Source organism: Phycodurus eques, chromosome 11, assembly GCF_024500275.1.
Source record: "Phycodurus eques isolate BA_2022a chromosome 11, UOR_Pequ_1.1, whole genome shotgun sequence".
Classification (NCBI taxonomy): domain Eukaryota; kingdom Metazoa; phylum Chordata; class Actinopteri; order Syngnathiformes; family Syngnathidae; genus Phycodurus; species Phycodurus eques.
Window position 1 is genome coordinate 22,736,822 of NC_084535.1, and position 15,304 is coordinate 22,752,125.

The 15,304-nt window shown below is 41.4% G+C and overlaps 1 protein-coding gene across 2 annotated transcripts in view; it reads left to right on the forward strand.

The window, feature by feature from the left end:
• The window catches only part of LOC133409564 (gamma-aminobutyric acid receptor subunit pi), a 45,423-nt gene extending 30,398 nt beyond the window's left edge, over window positions 1–15,025 (forward strand). For both annotated transcript variants that reach the window (XM_061689734.1, XM_061689735.1), the window contains 5 exons: window positions 1,104–1,186; window positions 4,305–4,442; window positions 5,842–5,994; window positions 6,219–6,409; window positions 12,025–15,025. In XM_061689734.1, the coding sequence (XP_061545718.1) occupies window positions 1,104–1,186; window positions 4,305–4,442; window positions 5,842–5,994; window positions 6,219–6,409; window positions 12,025–12,390 (931 nt within the window). In that variant the 3' untranslated portion in view covers window positions 12,391–15,025. The remainder of the gene's footprint in view (window positions 1–1,103; window positions 1,187–4,304; window positions 4,443–5,841; window positions 5,995–6,218; window positions 6,410–12,024) is intronic.
• Window positions 15,026–15,304: the final 279 nt, after the last annotated feature.

Here is a 15,304-nt window from a genome sequence, read left to right on the forward strand (position 1 = left end):
CTTTTGAAGACAGGAATCAAGATTTGACGGGAAGCTGCTAATTAGGTTAAGGTCCACTTGACGTACACTAGGTCCTGTCCGAGTCGTCGTCTCACAGCAGGGCAGTGTGGAGGAGTGGGGGTTCTCAGGTGGTCGCGAGTCTCTGTGGCGCCTCAAAGTTGCGGCGCGCATGTCAACCTTGATTTCATTGAACCATAATACATTTTCCCGTATGTGTTTGGGAGATTTCAAGTGTTATTTTGCAAAATGTAACAGGCCTCAGATGGTTTTCTTTATGGGAGATTGTTGTCACATGTACTAAAAGTCAGTAGTTGCCAGAAATCCTGTAGTTTATTTAATGTTGCTGTCAGTGTCTTGACTGTCTACCTGACCATTTTCTTCTGATCTTTTCATCAATTCTGGAGGGACATCTTGTTCTTGGTAATGACACAACAGTGTCATATTTATTTCCACTCGATGATGATTGTCTTCACTGTGTTTCATGGTATATTTAATGCCGTGAAATTCTTCTGTACCCTTCTCTTGATACCTTAAAACAATGACACATTGGCTTGTGCTGTAAGATGTGACGACCAACATTTCAGTAAGAGCCAACAAGAACATCTGAACTGTTTAGAGTTAATCTGAAGCACTTTAAATGGTTGCAGGTGTGTGCCATCTCCCATCTAATATGAGTTTGAATGTGATTGGTTAATTCTGAACACAGTCACATCCCTAGTTATAAGAGGGAATGCACAGTTGTGCAACCACATTGTCTCATTTGGGTATTTTTCCTTCCCTCCATTAAAATATTTTTTTTTCCAATTGAGTTCTACTTGGCGGCACGGTGGGCGACTGGTTAGAGCGTCAGCCTCACAGTTCTGAGGACCCGGGTTCAAGCGCTCTCCAAGGACACTGTAAACAGAAAGAAAGAAAGAAAACTGCAGGGCAGCAACAAAGGATCCTTACAGCCCCCAATTAATGACTTCACAAAGTCCAGCATCTTTCTTTTTCAATCTGAAATGTTAGCACTTTGAAATCAGAAAACTACAATTTTGATAATGTTTTAATGAAAAGCCAATCAAAGTTCTTTCATTAACAACTGCTACATTCATGTCCCGCAGAATTACCACCACTGTGGCCTGTAACATGGATTTGACCAAGTACCCAATGGACAAGCAGACCTGCACACTACAACTGGAGAGCTGTAAGAACATTCTCTATCTGGCTAAAGTTCTGGAGCAAAGTTCAGGTTTTTTTTTTTTCCAGGAATAGTGAAGGTTTTTCTTTACTACTGCATTCAAACTTGGCTTTTATTTGGAAATCATTTGAAAAAGTTGATTTCAATTTAATGCCCATATCCAAGTGTCAAACTTGGGCATGGATAATGCGCAAGTAAGCAATCATACAATATTAAAAGAAACATCAAACATTACATAGTGTTCAGTTGGCCTCGGCTGACTCTTTACCCCATTGATTCTTATGACGTTAACCTTCATATTACTTTACTGGCCCCTGTCTGAGACTGTTTCGCTTATTTGATCAATAAGACAACACTGCTGTAGCATATTTAGACCATATTTAATTAATTCCGATCTGAAGATATCCGATTCTGTTGGTTTTTATTTTCTATTTTTCGCTGCTGTGATGCTGCCGCTGTGATCATAGTATGACTGACTCCCTTTTGAAACTGATGCTGTTCAAGAGGTATTCATTTCATAAATTTAGTTCATTATTGTTTTATCATGGTACCTGTTGAATACCATTGGATTTTCTGAAGGTTGTGTTTACCTGAATAAGTGGGACAAATATCATCAAACTGTTTGGTGTACAGGTATAGTAAGTATAGTCAGTTGGTGTTATCATCGGTAATTAAATTCATTTTTTACCACAAATCATTTTTGTCTTATCAGGAAGTCAGCAGGAACATCTTTAGAATTAAAAAATGTTATGAAATGACTGTGATGAGAGAAAAAAAAACCTCCCCCTCTGCAGGTTCTGCCACTCTCAGTGATCTGCTGTCATTCCTGATCTGCCGGCTTTATGGCAACCTATTAAATGACAGTCAGCCGTGCAGGCTTAGCCTATTCCAAAGCCAACCAAGCCATCAGTGTTAAAATGAAAGGGAAAATGGGGTGGGGGGGGGAATAAAATGAAGAAACTACAAGCCCCCTTAACAGATGTAAAGGCATCTGGAGGTTGAAACTGAACGGATGACAGCCCCCTTCTCAATAATTCCTGGCTAAATAGCTACACCTTCCGTCGCTCTCTTTCGCTTTTCATAGTTTCTCTTTGATCCTCTGGCTCTCTTTACTGATATCTCCCTCTTACTTTCCGTTCGCCCTCATTTTCCCCTACGAGTTTAGCATAGCTACCAGTTTGAAGTCACATTCAAAGATCAATTTCCTCTAAAATTATGCAAAAAGTCAGTTGACAGCCGAGTGGGGAGTCTCTGCGGGAGGGATTGTGGTAAAATATTAAGTGGCTTCTGACAGCAAAGTATGAAGAGATATGTTAGTGGTGATATTTGCTGTAATTCAAATTTGGTAACCATTTGAACCTGAGTTGTGTGGCATTTTAGTTTTAAGGAACCATAGCACACTATTTTACAGCACTTTTTTTCATAGTTTTACAATAATGTCACGGCTTTATCAAAGGAAAGCAAATAGAGCTTGAACTATTGCCCTTATGTGGGACTCCTCTGGTCTATTATTCAGAAAGTCGATAATACATTAAATAATGCATTTAGAGATGACAAGTAATTGCAGTGAAGTAGATAAACATAACTTCAGTGGTTCATTTTTAACCTCTTGCTCCCTCTGGTGGAAAATGTGTGAAACACACCAACCAGATCTAACCTGATTTGTTTCTTCTCAGTGAGGCAAAAATGACTGGCCACATCAGATATGATACATCATGAACCATCAAATTACAGTAATAATAGTGCTCATTTGAATCTCATGTAATATGCCATCAATTAACATATTTTAAAATATGTTTGTTAAATCTGTGTGCAATTTTCTGCCCCTGATTAAGTGTCAGTGCAATTTAGTGCAGTTTTACACTCCTGAAAATCTCCAACACGCGTATTGTTATATCGAAATTGTGCATTCTTCTGTTTGTGAAGGCTCCATTCTAACATACTTTAACTGACTTAATAAATGAGTGTCCATTTCTGATTATGTACGCCAACAGTTAGTGAGCCAAGGCACAGATTTTACATTAGAAAAATCTTATGGCAGACAATCTAACAAAAACATCACAAAAAGTACATATACAATTAACTCTTCTCAATTTATTAAAAAAAATTACTTAAATCTGGCTCTGTTTAGTTGAAAACGTAATCATCAGATCTACAGGAATTGAGGACACACACACAGAGCTTACAGAATAATTTTCCACCAATGGAGTGAAATTAGATAATTTCCCAAGGCATAACTGATGATTTTCCAAGTCACTTTATTGTGCCATGGCACACTGTTTGAGAACGTATGCAATTGTCACAGTTGTTGTTACAGAAAGAGTACATTTCACATGGCAGATTGTCTAAGCTTTATCTGGGTTAACATGGCTCTCGTGATGCATTATTAGTGCGGTTTGTATGAGGCAAGAGTTATGCCTTTTTTATCAGGAGTTTTACATGACGAATGTATCTCCGTTAACAATTCCTATTGGACATTTTTGTCAAACTGTGTTAGCTTTATTACGGAGAGAATATTCTGTTTCCACTGCCAGAATGCATTAAACATTGACAATGTTTTCAAAGCTTGGTACAGTTTCTTACACAGTTTGTCCATTTCAGGTTTTGCGATGAAACCAGAATTATTTCAATGTTGTATTCCCCTCGAGGGGAACACATCCTCTTTAAACTAGCTTTTCCATGGAGTTTTAGATTTGCTGTGCTCCTGTACTGCTATCAGAGGGACTTTACGCCAACTGAAGCTTGTAATTCCATAATAACCTAACTGTGGGTGTAGCACAGTTAATTCACTTTTCAAGGTGTCTTCAGCTGTGCTGCATTTTGGTTTAGTGACATTCTGCTTCACCCATTCCACAATATGTTGTATTAATAGCATCTTTGCCCTGTCACATGAGGACAAAAGCTTAATGCAGAACCTGCAGTCCCACTTGACCAAGAGTGCATTACACTCAGTTAAATAAAAGAATGGTTCTGCTGCTATGTGGTGATATCCGAGTGCGCTTGCAAGATTAATTCTGTTGAAGGGAAGTGATTAATTTCTACTGACAAACCTCTCGTAAAATTCATTTTGTGCAGTGTTCCTGAAAAAAAAAAAATTCACTTTCATCGGTTTCTTGTTCCATAGGGGGTTACAACATCAATGATGTCATGTTCTACTGGACCCGAGGAAATGAATCTGTCAGTGGCCTAGACACTCTTCAACTTGCTCAGTACACAGTGGAGGACCATTACACTTCTGTGTCAGAGGCTATATATGAAACTGGTAACTATAAGTGGCAACATTTTAATGGTCCTAACTGGAAAGGGATCAGAATTTTTTCATTTCTTTATTTTTTAAAATGATTTTAAAATGTATTTTTTTTAAAAAACAAACATTTTCTTTTACTATTCATTCTGATGCAAGCCCATAACGTGTTGGGTCCATTGTACCTGTCCTGTACTGAATATGGTCATGACAAATGGGTGAGAAGGTTCAATCCTCTTGGCTGTTTTGACTGTTGTCATCAGAGACCATCACCGGTATGGCCAAAAGAGAGCATCAGGTCTAAGGCTACAGTCATGAACAAAATTATCGGTACCCTCTGAAAAAAACACAATGCTCATTAAACTTGAAAACGACAAAAGTAATAATAAATGCAAATTTACTGAAAATGTACTAAAGAAAATAGGTGTGGCTTTATTTTTGTGGTCAAGCAAAATTATTTAAAAAAAAAAAAAATTATGAGGCCTTGTCAAAATCAATGTTGCCCTTAATGTTTTGTTGTTCAAATGTTTGAGGCAGTCACTGCAAACAAACAATTGTTGTAACACTCAATGAAACTTGTGTACCTTTTAGCAGGTGCTTGTGAGCAAAACCTTCCAGCTGTCTCAAGTTTGATGTGTGTCTTCCACCTTACTGCATCTTTCAGTTCTGACCATGCAAGTCAAATAGGATTTAGATCAATGTTCTTCGAAGGCTGATAGTCTGGTGTTTTTTTCTTAGCCATTATTGGGTGTTCATAGCTGTGTATTCTGGGTCATTATCCCATTTGAGGACCCATGACCTACATCCACAGTCACAGATACTACAGTGTAGAACGTGAGGATGGCGACCCCGAGTAGACAAATAAAAACAAACAATACCTGCAGCATCCGTGCATGTTTTGTATTGGTTTTATGCATAAATATTTAAAACGTTAGAATTATATATATATATATATATATAATTGCTACTTTGGGGAATCTCGTCTATCACTGGGGGTTTCAGGAACATACTGTAACCCCGGCGATAAACAAGGAACTACTGCAGTGTTCTTTGTCTGCTTTTTTTAAAAAAAATTATTTACATACAGTGAGTGGTGTGTAAACATAGAGCTAATGTGACTTTCCAAAAGCTACAGTTTTATCTCATCTGTAAAAAGGACATTCTCCCAGACGCTTTGTGCCCATAGGTGTGGGTGTGAGTGTGAATGGTTGTTTGTCTATATGTGCCCTGTGATTGGCTGTCGACCAGTTCTGGGTGTACCCTGCCTCTCGCCCGAAGATAGCTGGGATAGGCTCCAGCATGCCCGCGACCCGTGTGAGGAACATCAGTTCAGAAAATGGATGGATGGATGGATATTATACAACATGATACAAGAAAAAGGCACATTGTCTGTTGTGTGCTGTCCATTGTCTTCAAGGTCACTACCCAAAGCTGGTCTTCCACTTTGAGCTGAAGAGGAGCATCCTTTACTTCATTCTGGAGACATATGTCCCATCAAGCCTGTTGGTGGTCCTCTCTTGGGTCTCCTTCTGGATTTCCCTGTCCTCTGTTCCAGCACGAATTTGTATAGGTATGGACCAGTCAGGAGTAATGAAGCTTTCATTGTGTGAAAACATGAGCTTGAGAGCATATACAGGTATTAGATTATGTATAGCAATACAACATATGAAGCAAGTACACCCTTTTTCAATTACTATATACAGCGTCACATGAACAACAAACAACGGGGACACAATCTGGGTTCTTTTTAAGTATAAAACTGTACTGACATACTGTGTATGTGTTCCATGCCAGGAGTGACCACAGTACTGACGATGACCACTCTGATGATGGGGGCTCGCACGTCGCTACCTAATGCCAACTGTTTCATCAAGGCGATTGACGTATACTTAGGAATTTGCTTCAGCTTTATCTTTGGAGCCCTCATAGAGTATGCTGTGGCTCACTTCTGCACCCTTACTTACAGCGACACACACATGCTCATGGTGAGACCCTCCTATTATTATTCTGTCCTGTTGTTGCCATCATTCTGGTCTTTGCTCCTGTCTCGCTGCAATCATAATTATCATCATTACAGTCCTCAGCAGCAGTTTCAATAAGTTGACAGCATGCTTCATTGTGTGGTTCACACATCATTATTCCTGCCGCGCACTAAGGGCCATATTCCCCCGTGTGCGTAAATCGGAAAAGGCTGCGGCTGACAGCCCAGGGACGACTGACTTCTGCTGACGGTACGGGACACACCGAGCCCATAATGCCCACCCAGTGTTGGGAAAATTCATTTTATATGTCAACTAGTTCACAAAGAACAAGTTGACTACTTTTAAGATTAACTTGTTCAGTTCATAGTTCTTTTTTTTCTCAATATGTTGCTAGCAGTCTGTTACCCTCAAAATATTTGCATTTCCCTATTTTTGCCACCCATGCAGTCCATGTTCTCCCCGTGCCTGCGTGAGTTTTCTCCGGGCACTCCGGTTTCCTCCCACATCCCAAAAACATGCATAAATTGGAGACTCTAAATTGCCCGTAGGTGTGACTGTGAGTGCGAATGGTTGTTTGTTTGTATGTGCCCTGCGATTGGCTGGCAACCAGTTCAGGGTGTACCTCGCCTCCTGCCCGATGATAGCTGGGATAGGCTCCGGCACGTGTAAATATGAATAGTCACACTGAATCAGTTGCCAAATACGGTGTTTATCCCTCAACATATGACACACATTCTTGCTAGATATAGAACTTCAGTTTCTCAACAGTCCAGGGTCTCCATTGTCGTATTTTGTGCTTTATAATGCGCCACACATTTTCAATGGGAGACAGGTCTGAACTGCTGGCAGTCCAGTCGAGTATTTGCACTCTTTTACAACGAAGCCACACTGTTATAACGTGCAGGATGTGGCTTGGCATTGTCTCGTTGAAATAAGCATGGACATCCCTGAAAAAGACGTTGCTTGGATGGCAGCATATGTTGCTGTATGCATCTTTCAGCATTAATGGTGCCTTCACAGATGTGCATGTTACCCATGCCATTGGCACTAACACAGCACAGATGCTGGCTTTTGAACTTTGCGTCCATTTCTTTTCCTCTTTGGTCCGGAGGACACGACGTCCACAATTTCCAAAAACAATTTCAAATGTGGACTTGTTCTGTGGTCCGGAACACTTTTTTTATGTATCACTGTATAAAATGTACAGTTGTACTCATAAGTTTACATACCCTGGCAGAATTTGTGAAATATATATATATTTTTTTAAATACGACTGATGACTGAACAACAACCATAATTAATTTCTTTATGGTTATGTTTTGTTTAATTATCATGCTTTTCTGAAATGCTTGACAGTTTAATTTGAATCCCATTCAAATAAAATTAAATGTGCTTCTCGTGGCTCTTCATGTTTTCTTTAAACAACTGTTCCCATCTTACAAACTCTGCTTGGGTATTTAAACATATGAGCACAACTGTTTGTTTTCTCATTTACTAAATAAAAGTGGCAGCACGGTGGCCGAATGGTTAGAGCGTCAGCCTCACAGTTCTGAGGAGCGGGGTTCAATCCCCGGCCCTGCCTGTGTGGAGTTTGCATGTTCTCCCCGTGCCTGCGTGGGTTTTCTCCGGGCACTCCGGTTTCCTCCCACATCCCAAAAACATGCATGAATTGGAGACTCTATATTGCCCCTAGGTGTGCATGTGAGTGCGAATGGTTGTTTGTTTGTATGTGCCCTGCGATTGGCTGGCAACCAGTTCAGCCTCCTACCCGATGATAGCTGGGATAGGTTCCAGCACGCCCGCGACCCGAGTGAGGAGAGGTATTAAATAAGTATTACGTGTTCAAATAAAGTGCTTAACTTCAGAATAATTCTTTGAAATATACAAACATATAACAAAATACAGACAATGCTTCATGTTTTGATCTTATGGGTAGAAGCAAAATCATGCATTGTAAAAATGCATTATACATAGGTTGAAGGGTTTTCCAAAATTTTGAGGTCAACTTTGGGGGTGCGTATTATACATGGGTTACACACAAGAAATTACGGTAAATTGCATGAACCAAAGAACCAAACCATAGAAGCATGAACCACGTCGACCAATTGTTAGTTATTTGGGCTCAGAATCAGAATCAGAATCAGAATCATCTTTATTTGCCAAGTATGTCCAAAACACACAAGGAATTTGTCTCCGGTAGTTGGAGCCGCTCTAGTACAACAAACAGTCAATTTACAGAACACTTTGGGGACATAAAGACATTGACAAAAAACAATTGTGCAAAAAGATGCAGAGTCCTCTAGCACTTAGAGCAGTTCGAACGACTAATATTGCAATAGTCCGGTGCAATGACCATTGTGCAAAGGGCGCTGAGACTTCAAGGAGTGTATGCGGTTTAAAGTGACGAGTCATCTGGGACAATGTCGGTTGTGCAAATGTTACAGATACTCCTCAATCAGTGTGCAAATGGAGCAGATGCTACTCTGGCATGAGTGGCCAGTATATGCAAATAGTGCAGCATGGCGAGACAACTACAGTGAGTGCACAAGTAATACATAATTGGCCCCACAGAAATGTGACAACGAACTCAAGTCAAAAAATTGCCAGCTTGTTGTAATGGAATTATAGGTTAGGTGTTTAAGAAGTTGATCGCAAGAGGGAAGAAGCTGTTGGAATGTCTACTAGTTCTAGTTTGCGTTGATCGGTAGCGCCTACCTGAGGGAAGGAGCTGGAAGAGCTGGTGACCGGGGTGCAGACGGTCCGAGAGGATTTTGCACGCCCTTGTCTTAGTTCTGGCAGCGTGCAAGTCCTCAATGGTGGGTAGGGGGGTACCGACAATCCTTTCAGCAGCTTTGATTGTCCGTTGCAGTCGGAGTTTGTCCTTTTTTGTAGCAGCACCAAACCAGACTGTGATGGAAGAACACAGGACCGATTCGATGACCGCTGTGTAGAACTGTCTCAGCAGCTCCGGTGGCAGGCCGTGCTTTCTCAGAAGCCGCAGGAAGTACATCCTCTGCTGGGCCTTTTTGAGGACGGAGTTGATGTTGTTCGCCCACTTCAGGTCCTGAGAGATTGTAATTCCCAGGAACTTGAAGGTCTCGACGGTTGACACAAGGCAGCTGGACAACGTGAGGGGCAGCTGTGGCGAAGGATGCCTCCTGAAGTCCACGATCATCTCTACCGTCTTGAGCGTGTTCAGCTCCAGGTTGTGTCGCCCGCACCACAGCTCCAGCCGCTCCGCTTCCTGTCGATATGCAGACTCGTCACCGTCCTTAATGAGGCCGATGACAGTGGTGTCATCTGCAAACTTCAGGAGCTTGACAGTCGGGTTCGCTGAGGTGCAGTCGTTCGTGTAGAGAGAGAAGAGCAGCGGAGAGAGGACACAACCTTGGGGCGCCCCAGTGCTGATGCTGCGTGTGGATGAGGTGGCCTCCCCCAGCCTGACCTGCTGTGTCCTGCCCGTCAGAAAGCTGTAAATCCACTGGCAGATGGCAGGTGAGACGCTGAGCTGGAGAAGCTTGGTTGAAAGGAGTTCAGGGATGATGGTGTTGAACGCTGAGCTGAAGTCCACGAAAAGGATCCTCGCGTAGGTCCCTGCACTGTCGAGGTGTTCTAGGATGAAGTGCAGTCCCATGTTGACTGCATCATCCGCAGACCTGTTCGCTTGGTAGGCAAACTGCAGGGGGTCCAGCAGGGGACCTGTGACACTCTTGAGGTGGTCCAGCACGAGACGTTCAAAGGACTTCATGACCACAGATGTCAAAGCGACAGGCCTGTAGTCATTCAGACTAGAGATTGCAGGTTTCTTGGGGACTGGAATGATGGTGGAGCGTTTGAAGCAGGATGGAACTTCGCACATTTCCAAAGATCTGTTAAAGATCTGAGTGAAGACTGGAGCGAGCTGGTCCGCGCAGACTTTGAGGCAGGATGGGGACACATGGTCCGGTCCTGTTGCTTTGTTAATCTTCTGTTGTTTGAAGATGCGTCTCACATCCTGTTCATGGATGGTTAACGCAGAAGTCAGAGGTGTGGTTGTGGTCGCGGGTGCGGCCGGGTGGGTGTGTGGAGTGAAACTGTCCTTTTCAAATCTGCAATAGAAGGTATTCAAGTCGTTGGCTAGTGTGCTATTGTTCTCAGCTTGGGGGGATCGTCGCTTGTAATTAGTCAGCGATTGGAATGCACGCCAGACTGATTTCGAGTCGTTCGCGCTAAACTGTTTTTCCAACTTTGCTGCATAGATCCTCTTTGCAATGTTAATTTCTTTAGTAAGCTGGTTTCTAGCTCGATTATACAGGGCCCTGTCCCCGCTCTGATATGCATCTTCCTTAGCTTGGCGAAGCTGCTTAAGTTTAGCAGTGAACCACGGCTTGTTGTTGTTGAATGTCCGAAATGATTTTGTTGGTACACAAACCTCTTCACAGAAACTGATATAGGATGTGACAGTGTCCGTATATTCATCCAGGCTGCCAGCTGAATTTTCAAAGACACTCCAGTCTGTGCAGTCTAAACAGCTTTGAAGTTCCATCTTTGCTTCATTGGTCCACTTTTTGACTGTTTTCACTGTAGGCTTCGCACATTTAAGTTCTTGCTTGTACGTCGGTATTAAGTGAATTAAGCAGTGATCAGACGAGCCCAGGGCTGCACGAGGTATAGCACGCGTTTTTTACCGTAGTGAAGCAGTGGTCGAAAGTATTATTTTCCCTGGTAGGACAGTCGATGTGCTGCTTGTATTTAGGGAGTTCGTGGTTGAGTTTAGCTTTGTTAAAGTCCCCGAGAATAATGAGGGGTGAGTCAGGGTGTTTTTTTTCAATTTCGTTGACTTGTTCGGCGAGCGTTAGCAATGCGGCGCTCGTGTTAGCTTGCGGTGTGATATAGACTCCAGCCAGTATAAACGATGCAAACTCACGTGGCGCGTAAAATGGTTTACAGTTCAGAAACAGCGACTCCAAATGCGGGCTGCAGTGTGTGCTGAGCACCGTGACGTCCGTACACCATTTTTCGTTTATATGGAGGCATATCCCGCCGCCCTTCGTTTTTCCCGATGATTCCATGTCGCGGTCCGCTCGATGAATGTTGAAGCCGGGAAGCGTGACGGCCCCATCGGGTACAGCGTCGCAAAGCCAGGTCTCCGTGAAGCACATGGCCGCGGAACGTCCGAAGTCTTTACTGGTCTTTAACAGAAGATGAAGCTCGTCCATTTTGTTGGGTAGGGAGCGTACATTCGCGAGGTGGATGGACGGGAACGCCAATCTGTGTCCTCTCTTGCGGAGTTTCACCTGAATTCCGGCTCGTTTTCCTCTGTGGCGCCGCTTCCGCATCCATGCGCCGAAAACCGCGGACGCCGCTCCGGTGAGTAACTCGGGGAAAAAACTGAGCGGATTTTCGAAAGTTGGTGACAGAAAGTCCGGAGTAGCCTCCTTGATGGTTAGCAGGTCTCCCCTTGTGTAAGTGAGTCGTGTAAGGTCTCCAAAGACGGACGAAAAACACAAAAACAAAGACAATACTAGAGAGCGCGTTACCGAGGCGGCCACACTGGTAGGCGCCATCTTGCCGTATCAGTCAGTCAGTTGTGTTCTTGTTTCCATTTGCAGCTAACATTCTCATTTACTTTGCTACAGTACGGCCACCAAATGCACAACTTTGATGATGAAATGAACGGCATCGTCACCACCATCTCCAGCCACTCTGAGAGGGCCAAGAGACGGAAGGAACCTGATGCAAGTCACACCACTGCTCCCGCTTCCACCGAATTGGCAGTTGACCCATCCAGCCCGACAGACAGCGAACCCAAGCCGGAGGTGTCCCCTCCAAAACCCACCAACTGGTGTCTCATTGTTCTGGCCACCCTTCGCAAACTTCTCACTTTCATAAACTGCTGTCACATAGAGAATCCACACCACATAGACAACTACTCAAGAGTCACCTTCCCCTTGTCATTTGTCCTTGTTAATCTTCTTTATTGGACGTATTACTTGTGCTTTTAGCATTTATCCCATTAATTAGACGGGGAGTTTATTTCACTGTACGAACAATAAGTGTGACTTAGGTGTGGTTCCGAGGGGAGTTTTTAGAATTTCTAAGCAGCAGCATAATGATAGTGATATAAGATTGTTTTTTAAGGAAGAAAATAGGAAATGCCTTCAAGGCATAGTCTATTCTTTTAATTCAGCACCACTGTTTTAGCCTACTTAATGCTGACTGGTGAGATCTGATACACAGAGAAGCTTGACATGAAAAGGAAAAAGTGCTTCCAAAGATGAAAAAAATTCAGTTTGCATATATCTCACTGTAGCACAGTTATTCTAATTGTGTCCCTGCTAAAGTTGTAGCGACAAAAACAGAGAATATGGAGCTGTAGCTTATGACTTGATGGCAGAAAGGTTCCATGATGCTGTGAAAAGTAAAGGGACATTTCTCTTTTCGTTTTTAATACATTTTATTTATTTTCCGTTTTTGCCTGACGGTCCACAGTTTGAGTAAAACTGGGAGAAATGGACGGGAAGTGACAGAAATAAAAGAAACATAAGATGCTGAAGAATAACTCATGATGGGAGTATTTTTAAAACTTGTGAGGAAATTCAGTTCCACGAAATCACACAAATATATATCTATTTATTTTTTATTTATTTTAATTGTCTTTAGTACTCAAAAGACTCCATACAACCTGATATACAGGAGATAAAGACTTTATTTGATTAGTTTGCTATTAATAGCTCAATGTATAAGCAAATCAGACTGCACCATTAAATTACCCCATTTTGCTTATCGTCATAATTCACATTATTTGAACAAAAAGGTTTTGCTATACATGGGAAAAAACGGTTGTACCTTATTTAGACAGCAGATCATCTCTTTCACAGTGGAATAAAGACCACAGCTACATTTTAACATCTGTTAGATACAGTGTAGTACAGCTACATACCAATCAAATGACTACAGAAAAGATACAGGTACAGTGTATGCTTCGCATTGTAATCAAGCAGTTTAAAGTCTATGCTTCCTTATCAGCTACCTCTCTGTGGCTGGTTGTTTGACTGGAATTTTTCCTCTGAAATATTGTGATTGACAGACATGTAATCATTTAATATTTTTAGCTATTCTGAGTTCTGGGGAAAATGGCGCTACATTCATGTCTCGATTTATTTATTTTCAAACATCTTGGCATCTTGCAAGGCTCTTTGCCTGTTTCTCAGCAACTCCCAAACTATTGAATCTTCTGGACTTTGTTGCTTTAAAATGACAAGTTCACAGTGAAGCATAGAAATACTGTACATGACATCAGCTATTTTTCCAATTTAGGCCTGCTTACTCCAACCAGTCTGGAAAAAGAAAGCTTGACTATTAGGGAACGTAGTGAGAAAGAGTAGTCAAAAAATCTGATGCAAAATAGCAATGTTTTCATATGATGGACAAGAACATTTCAGCAAACTGGTACTACTCAATTCAAACACTACTGTACATGTGTTTGACATGGTTAAGTATTTTAATGACAAATAGAGTCGACAACAACGTGAACATATGGTTATACACTCTGTTTGCTTTTTCAGTGAGGAAGCATTATTTGATATGTTGGCTAATGGCTGATTATGTGAACCAAAGATTATAATCAAATTTCAAAGTGCATTTCCAAATGTTAATACCATACCTGATGTCGCAAATGTCAGACAACAGGATGACGCTGCATGTTAATTTTTAGTTGTATTCAGTATTGCTGTAACAAGCTCTCACTTATACTGGAATGAGTTAATTTACTCATATTGCAAGTTTCAGATCTTCCATGATGTGCATTGAAATTAATGAACTGTGCATATAACTTAATGCATTGCCTTTGTAAACTATTTCAGCTGCATTCTTTCACTGTTTAAATACATGTCGTCAAGCCGTCCTTCCGTGATGATAACAGTGACAAACGTATTTTGTTCTCCCTGCATGCATATTAGTGTATTACTTTTGTTTATTCTACTCTGCTTGGTTTACTTGGGTTAAATATGATGGAGCGAAACCAACCAGATGCTTTGATTGTCAATGCTTTCTCACTCAGACCAAAAGATCAGGTTCTTCTTGGTTCTTTTCTCGATTTCAGCCTCAAAACTGCGATGATATTGGACTGAGCTGCGTCCTGTGGAAGCAGGCAAGCACTGAGACATTTAAAAGATTCTAACAGGTTTTATATATACAGCACCTTTCTCTTACAACGGACAGTTATCATGTGAAAAGGATGTGAAATGAATGCTTACAGTATATATCGAGCCAAAGTGACAGAAGAGAAGCTGCTGAGGCTTCAAAAAGGAACTCTTTGTAATAATAAAGATGGCATAAGGTGAAGATAAGTGCTTTTTTTGCGCATGGCTCCATAATTGGAACTCAATCATGGATACCACTTGGTTACAAGGACCTCAGACAAAAATGCCAGGAGATAACTGTGGACAGCCGATAAAGATGGACACATTTCTCAGAGATGGACTAACCCTTTTTCCTTTCATGTTGTAGAACGTGTCAAATAATACCTCATGGTGATGTTGACGAACAACCTGGGACGTCTTCATGTGAATTATATTTCTACGGTAGCGCTATAATGATCTAGATATTGTTCTGCTTAACCATTTGTAAATAAATCCCACCAATGTACATGTTTATTGTAAAGAAATAGATGAGAGCAATAAAATTATTTGTGTGTATGATAGACGTAGTTATTTTAACAACTAACTATTGCTCTATTTGAAATATTTGGTCTTTTGCATTAACTACCTAACTGTGAATAGAAATGCAATGTTATATATATATATATATATATATATATATATATATATATATATAATTTCTCGTGTATAATGTGCATTGTTCCCCAAAAAATTGTCAAAAAGTCAGTAGTGTGCATGATACATAGGTATAAGGGCA